Genomic DNA, 10,000 nt, shown 5'->3' on the forward strand with positions numbered 1-10,000 from the left:
TCCATCTCAATAAAGAAAAAAAAAAGAAGAAAGAAAAGAGGCCGGGCGCGGTGGCTCAAGCCTATAATCCCAGCACTTTGGGAGGCCGAGACGGGTGGATCACGAGGTCAGGAGATGGAGACCATCCTGGCTAACACGGTGAAACCCCCTCTCTACTAAAAAATACAAAAAACTAGCCAGGCGAGGTGGTGGGCGCCTGTAGTCCCACCTACTGGGGTGGCCGAGGCAGGAGAATGGCGTAAACCCGGGAGGCGGAGCTTGCAGTGAGCTGAGATCCGGCCACTGCACTCCAGCCTGGGTGACAGAGTGAGACTCCGTCTCAAAAAAAAAAAAAAAAGAAAAGAAAAATCACGAATGCGGTTTATTGCTGGACTTCATTAAAATTTCCCTTAGAGATCAGTGGTTCAGCTGGGCACGGTGGCTCAAGCCTGTAATCCCAGCACTTTGGGAGGCCGAGGCGGGCGGATCACGAGGTCAGGAGATAGAGACCACCCTGGCTAACACGGTGAAACCCCGTCTCTACTAAAAATACACACACACAAAAAAAATTAGCCAGGTGTGGTGGCAGGCACCTGTAGTCCCAGCTACTCCGGAGGCTGAGGCAGGAGAATGGCGTCAACCCAGGAGGCGGAGCTTGCAATGAGCCGAGATCGCCCAAGGCACTCCAGCCTGGGCGACAGAGCAAGACTCCGTTATCAAAAAAAAAAAAAAAAAAAAAGAGATCAGTGGTTCAACTTTAGCTGCACATTCAGGTCACCTGAAGAGCTTTCAGAAATTCTGATGCCCAGGCATCACCCGTATTAAATCAGTCTCCCCAGCAGGGCCCAGACAGGCCTTAGGAGCCCCCTAAGTGAGTTCAATGTACAGCTGAGAGAGTACTCACTGTTTCGAAAAAAGATTACCAACTGAACTCAGTGAGCAAATGCTGTTGTAGATAAGATTTTAACCACAGGCCGGGCGCGTAGCTCACACCTACAGTCGCAGCACTTTGGGAGGCTGAGGCGGGCGGATCACCTGAAGTCGGGAGTTCGAGACCAGCCTGACCAACATGGTGAAACCCCGTCTCTACTAAAAATACAAAATTAACTGGGCGTGGTGGCGCATGCCTGTAATCCCAATTACTCAGGAGGCTGAGGCAGGAGAATCGCTTGAACCCGGGAGATGGAGATTGCCGGGAGCCGAGATCGCACCACTGCACTGCAGTCTGGGCAACAAGAGTGAAACTCCGTCTCAAAAAAAAGATTTTAACCACTTAGCTGCAGAATACTTTACCTGTAAGGGGGCCTGCGCTTCTCCCCAGCATACTGGAAAAGGTCATCAGTGAAAAACTTGGGCACCTTGTAGTCTTCCAAAAGTTTCCTTCTTTTAGGGTGTTCACCATAGCTGCTGTCAAAGATGTAAAGGGGACTGTCATCTCGAGTGCTCTCCATGTACTCGATGTAGTATTTCATCTTCATCTTCACTGAGTAGCCATCGTTATCCTCTCCACACTTGAACTTCTGGTTCCGATATTTCCTTTTCAGGCGCTCCAGAGTCCATTTCTCCTGCGCAGACCAGCCCTCTTGTGCATTCAACAAAACCACGGGCTTGTAAGGTCTTTCATACCGCTCCACAAACTCTTCCACAGACAGCTGTAAAGCATCTGCCCTTTCCACGTTATCCTGAGGGAATTAGAAAAGACCTGTCCAGTTAAAAAAAAAAAAAAAAAAAAAAAGAAGTCCAGTGGCAGATAAGGGTGTCCCCAAGGCTAATTGGTAATGGCAAACCGAAGGAAGTTGACTCTCATCTGGCTCCTCCGGGGTGGGGGGAGGGCGCGTGCGTGAGGCCACGTCGTTCCTACAGCCACCCCCTCGAGAGCCTTGACAGCCAGGTCCCCGAGGGGACCCGCCGCCCAAAGGAGTCAGGGACGACCGGCCTTCTAGTTGAGAGCGCCACAGGCATGGGACTCCCGTCGTCCGCCGGAGCAGACGAGCGGCCACAGCATGGGAGGAAGCAGGCCCGCCCCGGAATCCGCGCCTCGGGGACCCCAAACTCCGCGGGGTGCGGCTGAGCCTCTACGAGGTCCCAGGTGCCGCGCTCGGGGCGACGGCAGCCCCGAGCCCAGAGAAAAGTGCGCAGCGGCTGGAGGTGCCGATGCCCGGCCTGGCCACCCCCGCCCGACCCGCTCACCGCCACGGCCGCCGGGCTCAGCGAGAAGCTCTCGTAGTAGTTGTGCCGGGTCCAATCCAGCGAGTCCTTGAGCTCCGGCCGCGCACTCCGCTTGGCCTCGCGGATGCGCTTCTTGCTCTTGTGGTTCATTCTGCGGGGTCGCCAGCTGGTTCCGCTACGACCTCGGCGCAGCCCGCTTCCTGCCACTAACGCACCCCTCCCCGGCCTGGGCGGCGGCGACGGCGGCAGCACCAAAACGCCCTTCGCTCAGTCCCGGCGCCTTTAAAATCGCCTTCCAGAAAATTCACTCCCCAGCCACCTCCCGAGTCTCGGGTTGGGCAAGCGGCCGCTGTCTTCCCCGCCCCCACGCCTCTCGCGGTCTGCCATTGGCTTCGGCGCCCCTGGGGTCCGCCCTCACACACGGCGGGCCTTCGCCATGTTGGGAAGGTCACGTCGGCTGCGTCACTGCCCCGCCCCGCCCCGCCCCTCCCGCGCGGCCGCTGTGCGCATCACTTCCGGTCGCGCCAGCCGCCGGTTGCCAGTCCTGCGAATCTGTGTCTCTTTCGCCTTGCTCCGGGGTTTCTTCGCTTGCAGCGCGGCAGGGTTATCACCAGCGCCGTGCTTTCCTTTTCTTGCAGTCAGGTGCTAGAGCCACGTGGCCCGGGGCTTCCCGCTTGCGCAGCCTGGCAGCCCGGAGCCTTCCACGGTCCCCCGCCCACCCGGGGCCCAACGACGGCCCCCTGAGCGAGCACGATTTCCGAGGACAGGGGGTCCGGGCCCAGCGCTTTCGATTCTCGGAGGAGCCGGGCCCGGGAGCCGACGGGGCCGTCCTGGAGGTCCACGTCCCGCAGGTGCGTGCAGCAGCACCCGCCGGGAGCCGCCTGAGGGCAGGAACGGTTCTCGGCTGACTTGGCTGGGGTCCTGAGGGACGGCGGGATGCGGACGCTCAGCTGCGCAGCTTCCTGCTTTAGGTTGGCCCCCGGAGCGAAAACGTCGGATATGAGTCCCTTCGGTGCATTAAATGTCTCTCAGTAAGAATTTTGGAGACCCTGCCAAGAAGTGACCCTGGTCACTATGTTGGTCAGGCTGGTCTCGAACTGTAAGCTTAAGTGATCCTCCCGCCTCGACCGCCCACAGTGCTAGGATTACAGGCGTTAGCTTCCGCGCCGGGCCGGCTTTCTCCACATCGAATCGCTCTTTCCAGGAAAGTGACATTCTTGACTGACCTCTAATGCTTCTTTTGATCTTGTTCAAGGGTTTCTTGATTCATCCTTCTCTCTCACTTTTGTGTGAGTTTTGGGACCAGGGTTTCCAGTTTTATTTGGTGCCCTAATAGTTTTTTCGGTTGGACCTCGCTTCTTTCTCTAAGCTCACAGCTGCCACAAAACTCTCAATGATAATTCTTTTTCTTTTCTTTTTTTTGAGACACTGTCTCGCTCTGGCGCCCAGGCTGGAGCGCAGTGGCGCGATCACAGCCCACTGCAACCTCCAACTCCCGGGTTCAAGTGATCCTCCCGCCTGCCTAAGTGCTGGGATTACAGGAGTGAGCCACCATGCCCTGCCTGTCTTCGGTTTTTCAAAGCACTTTCACGTTGCTGTATTTCATTTGGTTTTAACAGCAGCCTGTGAGGCATGTCCCATGCTAAAGAAACAGCTTTAGAGAAGTTAAATGGCAGGCAGAGGCGGGAGGATCGCTTGGGACCAGGAGTTTGAGACCAGCCTGGGCAATATAGTGATACTACGTCTCTACAAAAAATAGAAAAATTAGTCAGGCATGGTGGCGTGTGCCTGTAGTTCCAGCTATTCCGGAGGCTGAGGTGGGAGGATTGCTTGAGCCAGAGAGGTCAAGGCTGCTGTGAGCTATGATCAGGCCACTGCACTCAGGCATGAGCAACAGAGCAAGACCTTGTCAAAAAGAGGAAAAAAACCAAAAGATTGGAGTGGAGGCTATTTCTGATTGTCTCCAAACAGCTTCACGTTTTATTGTTTTTGACCCAGACGCTGGCTCTCTTGCCCTGGAGTGCAGTGGTGGGCTCACTGCAACCTCAACCTCGGGCTCAAATGATCCTCCCACCTCAGCCTTTCAAGTAACAGACTACAGGCGTCGGCCACCACACCTAATCTGGCTTCAGGGATTTTTTTTTTCTTTTTTTTTTTGGAGACGGAGTCTTGCTCTGTCGCCGAGACTGCAGTGCAATGGCATGATCTCGGCTCACTGCAACCTCCGCCTCCCGGGTTCAAGTGATTCTCCTGCCTCAGCCTCTCGAGTAGCTGGGATTACAGGCGCCCGCCACCATGCCTGGCTAATTTTTGTATTTTTAGTAGAGACGGGGTTTTGCCATGTTGGCCAAGCTGGTCTTGAACTTCTGACCTCAGGTAATCCACCCCCCTCGGCCTTCCAAAGTGCTGGGATTACAGGCGTGAGCCACCGTGCCCAGCTGGCTTCACGTTTAAATACACTTGCATTTCCTCCTAAATGTAGGGGGTGATGGTACTGCCTGTGAGAATAGAAGCCTCTTTTCTTTTTTTTTTTTTTCTTTTTTGGAGTTGGAGTCTTGCTCTGTCACCCAAACTGGAGTGCAGTGGCATGATCTCGGCTCACCGCAAACTCCGCCTCCCGGGTTCACGCCATTCTCCTGCCTCAGCTTCCGGAGTAGCTGGGACTACAGGCGCCCACCACCACGCCCGGCTAATTTTTTTTGTATTTTTTAGTAGAGACGGGGTTTCACCGTGTTAGCCGGGATGGTCTCGATCTCCTGACCTCATGATCCGCCCGCCTCGGCTTCCCAAAGTGCTGGGATTACAGGCGTGACCCACCGCGCCCGGCCTGTGGGTTTTTTTTTTTTTTTTTTTGAAACGTAGTGTCACTGTTTCCCAGGCTGGAGTGCAGTAGCGCAATCTCGGCTCATTGCAACCTCCGCCTCCGGTGTTCAAGCGATTTTCCCGCCTCAGCCTCCCGAGTCGCTGGGATTACAGGCACGTGCCACCACGCCCGGCGAATTTTTTTCTATTTTTAGTAGAGACGGGGGTCTGTGTTAATTTGGCTGGTCTCAAACTCCTGACCTCAGGTGATCCGCCTGCCTCAGCCTCCCAAAGTGCTGGGATCACAGGCGTGAGCCACCGCACCCGGCCCCTGACTAAAACTATCTTATTTGCTTGCTCGTTGCCTGTCTCTCTACAGTAGGGTATGTGCTCAGGGAGAGCTACATCCCCAGTCTAAGAATGGTCCCTGATACTCTTGACACTAGAAGCACTTGTTGAATGAAGAATGCTATCAAGAGTTTCTATCACATTGCATTGCAGTTTTATATTCCCAAAGGTCATGGATTGGTGAACAGGGTTGCCATTTTTGTAAGGGATGCCAATGCCTGACAGAAATTGCTGTATAAATGATTCCAACTTCCAGCAGCTAAATTATTTATGGCACACAAAAACATTCTTTTCAGGTCCTGCATCTCCAGTATGGAATGTATGTTTGGCCCTGTGCTGTGGTCCTGGCCCAGTACCTTTGGTTTCACAGAAGATCTCTGCCAGGCAAGGCCATCTTAGAGGTACAGATGCCCCTGAAGTTTCCAGAGTTCTGGGTTATGTTCAGATGTGTTAAGTTTACATGTGTATACTGCTTGTTATTAGCTTTTGTTAAGTATTTTTTTATTTTTTTATTTTTTTTTGAGACGGAGTCTCGCTCTGTCGCCCAGGCTGGAGTGCAGTGGCCGGATCTCAGCTCACTGCAAGCTCCGCCTCCCGGGTTTACGCCATTCTCCTGCCTCAGCCTCCCGAGTAGCTGGGACTACAGGCGCCGGCCACCGCGCCCGGCTAGTTTTTTGTATTTTTTAGTAGAGACGGGGTTTCACCGCGTTAGCCAGGATGGTCTCGATCTCCTGACCTCGTGATCCGCCCGTCTCGGCCTCCCAAAGTGCTGGGATTACAGGCTTGAGCCACCGCGCCCGGCCTTGTTAAGTATTTTTAAATCGGGTAATTTAACTAGTTTGTAAGGTCTGTGAGCTAAGAATGTTTTGTTTTTGTCTTAAGGTACAGAGATAATCCTGAAACTTTTTTCATTTAAAAAGTGGTTTTTTTGGCTGGGCACGGTGGCTCACGCCTGTAATCCCAGCATTTTGGGAGGCCGAGGCGGGGGCATCATTTGAGGTCAGGAGTTTGAGACCAGCCTGGCCAACATGGTGAAACCCTTTCTCTACTAAAAATACAAAAATTAGCCAGGCACAGTGGTGCATGCCTGTAATCCCAGCTACTTGGGAGGCTGAAACAGGAGAATTGCTTGAACCCTGGAGGCAGAGGTTGCAGTGAGCAAAGATCGCACCATTGCCCTTCAGCCTGGGCAACAGAGCAAGACTCCGTCTCAAAAAAAAAAAAAAAAGAAGTGGTTTTTTAAAAAAGACACTGGGTGTGATGGCTCACACCTGTAATCCTGGTACTTTGGAAGGTTGAGGTGGGAAGATCTCTTGAGCCCAGGATTTTGATACCAGCCTGGTCAACATAGTGAAACCCTGTCTCTAAGAAAAAAGAAAGAAGTGTTAGAGACTATAGGTGGACCACAAAGCCTAAAATATTTACTCTCTAGCCCTTTAGTTTGCTGACCGCTATTCTAGATGAAGCCCCTGAATCCCTTCCACGGCTGTGGCAGTCTTTAAGGCCATTGTTTTAGGCGTCCCAGCAGTGTCATGCAGGCTTTTTACATTCAGGTTGCTGTAACAAAATACCATAAACTGGGTAGCTTATAAATAACAGAAATTTATGTCTCTGGCCGGGCACTGTGGCTCACGCCTGTAATCCCAGCAATTTGGGAGGCCAATGTGGGCAGATCAGCTGAGGTCAGGAGTTCAAGACCAGCCTGGCCGACATGGTGAAACCCCATCTTTACTATAAATAGAAAAAATTAGCCAGGCCTGGTGGCACATGCCTGTAGTCCCAGCTACTCAGGAAGCTGAGGTAGGAGAATCGCTTGAACCCGGGAGGTGGAAGTTGGAGTGAGCTGAGATCATGCCGCTGCACTCCAGCCTGGGCGACAGAGCAAGACTGCATCTCAAAAATCTAAAAATAAAGACATTTGTGTCTCAGTTCTGGAGGCAGTGAAGTCCCAGGATCAAAGTCCTTACAGGTTCAGTGTCTGGTGAGGGCCAGAATTCTAGTTCAGTACCTCTGTGTTCTTAAGTGCCTTAAGAAGCAAGGCAACGCTCCAGTGCCTTTTATAGGGGCACTAATGAGAACTCTGCCTTTATGTAATTGCCCCCCAAGGCTCACATCAGATGGGTAATTAGGATTTGAACATATGAATTTTGGGTGAACACAAACATTCAGACCGTAGTACAGCCCTTTCTGTTTCTGGAAATGTTGAGATTAGTGTAAAAAATGTATCCCATTCTCTTTCTAACCTATCTGGCCTCAGACTGGTGAAGGCTTGGAAAAACCAATATTACCACATTTGCAGAAATAGACTTTCACACCATACTTAAGACCAAAGGCTAAATAGACAAACCAGAAGCTTAACATCCCACTCTTAACTTTTACTACACCAAGTAAATGAAATTAGGGGTAGGATTTGGCACACACCTCTGGCCCTAGTTGTAATTGCTAGGCACTCAGAATTAATCTCTATGTCCTTCCTTGAACTGGAAAATGGGAAGCTTCTGTTTATGCTAATACTTATGAAGGCATTCTCTGGTATTATTTCTTAGTGTCTACAAAGCGTCTTGCCACTTTCAAGGCCCAACTGGAAAATCTTTACTAGAAAGCCATGTTACAGATCTGTTAGGTTTTAGCTACAGAAGAGCAATCAACTATAGAACACGCTAACAGAAGTGAAAACTAGGCCGAGTGCTGTGGCTTATGCCTGTAATCCCAGCACTTTGGGAGACTGAGGCTGGCAGATCACTTGAGGTCAGGCGTTCAAGACCAGCCTGGCCAACATGGTGAAACCCTGTCTCTACTAAAAAATACAAAATACTAGCTGGGTGGCTGGCCATGGTGGCTCACGCCTGTAATCCCAGCCCTTTGGGAGGCCAAGACAGGTGGATCACCTGAGGTTTGGAGTTCGAGACCAGCCTGACCAACATGGAGAAACCCCATCTCTACTAAAGAAATGTAAAATTAGCTGGGCTTGGTGCAGCACGCCTGTAATCCCAGCTACTTGGGAGGCTGAGGCAGGAGAATTGCTCAAACACAGGAGGCGGAGATTGCAGTGAGCCAAGATTGAACTCCAGCCGGGGCAACAAGAATGAAACACTTGTCTCAAAAAAAAAAAAAAAAAATTAGCTGGGCTTGGTAGACAGCTACTCAGCAGGCTGAGGCAGGAGAATCACTGGAACCCGGGAAGTAGAGGTTGCGGTGAGCCGAAATTGCACCACTGCACTCCAGCCTGGGGAACAGAGCAAGACTCAAAAACAAAAAACAAAACAAAAACAGCAAGACTCAAAAACAAAAAACAAAACAAACAAAAAAACCCCAAAAACTGAAAATCATGGCAGAGGAATCAAGTGCCCCAAAACTACTACTGTGTGCATAGCAATTAACTGCCAGTTACGATACATGGCCCTTTAATGTTAAAATTGAAGGGTTCAGCTTTTACCCTTTAGCAGTCGATTCATAAGGAATGCACTTTTGCCATGTTTATAGTAATGTTCAGTTGTGGTACACATTTTACAGAAAGAAACCCAGATTGACTGACTATGCTTACTTAAAAATGAAAGAATGAAAAAGTACTAAGATTCCCAATTTTTTGCAGTTCCAAGTATAATTGTTAAATGCCATCTTTTCTAACTTACTAGATTGGAGCTGGAGTGAGCCTTCCAGGAATTTTGGCTGCCAAATGTGGTGCAGAAGTAATACTGTCAGACAGCTCAGAACTGCCTCACTGTCTGGAAGTCTGTCGGCAAAGCTGCCAAATGAATAACCTGCCACAGCTGCAGGTGGTAGGACTAACTTGGGGTCATGTATCTTGGGATCTTCTGGCTCTACCACCACAAGATATTATCCTTGCATCTGATGTGTTCTTTGAACCAGAAGGTAAACTTTTTTGGCTCAATAGTACATTTGCCCAGTGATGCTGTATGAAAGTCTATTCATAAATCTTTTCTTCTCAGATTTTGAAGACATTTTAACTACAGTATATTTTTTGATGCACAAGAATCCCAAGGTCCAATTGTGGTCTACTTATCAAGTTAGAAGGCAAGTATGGATAACCCTAGCTTACTTTTTGTATGTAACTTAAGCCTTACTCTACTCTACCCATGCAATGTATAATTTAATAAAATATATCTGAAGCAAAACAGAAAAGGCATGACTTTAAAAAAACCATTTATTTATTTATTTTTAAGTGCTGACTGGTCACTTGAAGCTTTACTCTACAAATGGGATATGAAATGTGTCCATATTCCTCTGGAATCTTTTGATGCAGACAAAGAAGATATAGCAGAATCTGCCCTTCCAGGAAGACATACAGTTGAAATGCTGGTCATTTCCTTTGCAAAGGACAGTCTCTGAATTACACCTACAACTTGTTCTGGGACAGTATCAATACTGATGAGCAACCTGGCACACAAACTATGAGCAGACCCCCCTTCAGCTTGAGAAATGCAGTGGGTCTGAAGATGGTCAAGTCTGTTTGCATCAGATTTTGATGTCACCTAGACAACACTTACATTAACTCATATGAAACAAAAATTAAAATACATATTACAAGTACTTGGATTGTTCCTTTGTCATTAAATAGGATATAAATTAGGTTGAGAAGGGGGTATCACAACCTCAAGAAAAGTGCCACATTAAAGCATTGCTTTTAGGTGTTCAACTAGCATTTCCACTTTAACTTAGGAAATGATAGGCACTAAGCATT

The 10,000-nt window shown here is 49.8% G+C and overlaps 2 protein-coding genes across 7 annotated transcripts in view; one reads left to right on the forward strand and one right to left on the reverse strand.

Moving 5' to 3' along the window:
- JMJD6 (arginine demethylase and lysine hydroxylase) overlaps nucleotides 1–2,625 on the reverse strand; it is a 15,110-nt gene extending 12,485 nt beyond the window's left edge. Inside the window, exons 1-2 of the mRNA XM_025363776.1 lie at nucleotides 2,170–2,625; nucleotides 1,273–1,661 (exon numbers count right to left, since the gene is read on the reverse strand). Coding sequence (XP_025219561.1) covers nucleotides 1,273–1,661; nucleotides 2,170–2,298 — 518 coding nt within the window. The 5' untranslated portion in view covers nucleotides 2,299–2,625. The remainder of the gene's footprint in view (nucleotides 1–1,272; nucleotides 1,662–2,169) is intronic.
- METTL23 (methyltransferase like 23) lies at nucleotides 2,420–9,849 on the forward strand. Of its 6 annotated transcripts, XM_025363777.1 has the most exons (6): nucleotides 2,420–2,600; nucleotides 2,791–2,999; nucleotides 5,595–5,699; nucleotides 8,934–9,171; nucleotides 9,249–9,333; nucleotides 9,483–9,849. In XM_025363777.1, the coding sequence occupies exons 1-6, from the start codon at nucleotides 2,585–2,587 to the stop codon at nucleotides 9,646–9,648; spliced, it is 819 nt and encodes a 272-aa protein (XP_025219562.1). In that variant the 5' UTR covers nucleotides 2,420–2,584; the 3' UTR covers nucleotides 9,649–9,849. The 6 variants fall into 6 exon arrangements, with proteins under 6 accessions (XP_025219562.1, XP_025219567.1, XP_025219568.1 ...); XM_025363783.1 differs by lacking the exons at nucleotides 2,420–2,600; nucleotides 5,595–5,699 and adding an exon at nucleotides 2,657–2,704; XM_025363778.1 differs by lacking the exons at nucleotides 2,420–2,600; nucleotides 2,791–2,999 and adding an exon at nucleotides 2,657–2,704.
- Nucleotides 9,850–10,000: the final 151 nt, after the last annotated feature.

This window comes from Theropithecus gelada, chromosome 16 (genome assembly GCF_003255815.1).
Source record: "Theropithecus gelada isolate Dixy chromosome 16, Tgel_1.0, whole genome shotgun sequence".
Taxonomy (NCBI): Eukaryota; Metazoa; Chordata; class Mammalia; order Primates; family Cercopithecidae; genus Theropithecus; species Theropithecus gelada.

Excerpts from the sequence above, each read along its gene's own strand:
- METTL23 (XM_025363777.1), top strand. Across the intron at positions 3,000-5,594 it reads TGGAGGTCCACGTCCCGCAG|GTCCTGCATCTCCAGTATGG; the intron begins GTGCGTGCAGCA and ends CATTCTTTTCAG. Across the intron at positions 5,700-8,933 it reads CAGGCAAGGCCATCTTAGAG|ATTGGAGCTGGAGTGAGCCT; the intron begins GTACAGATGCCC and ends CTAACTTACTAG.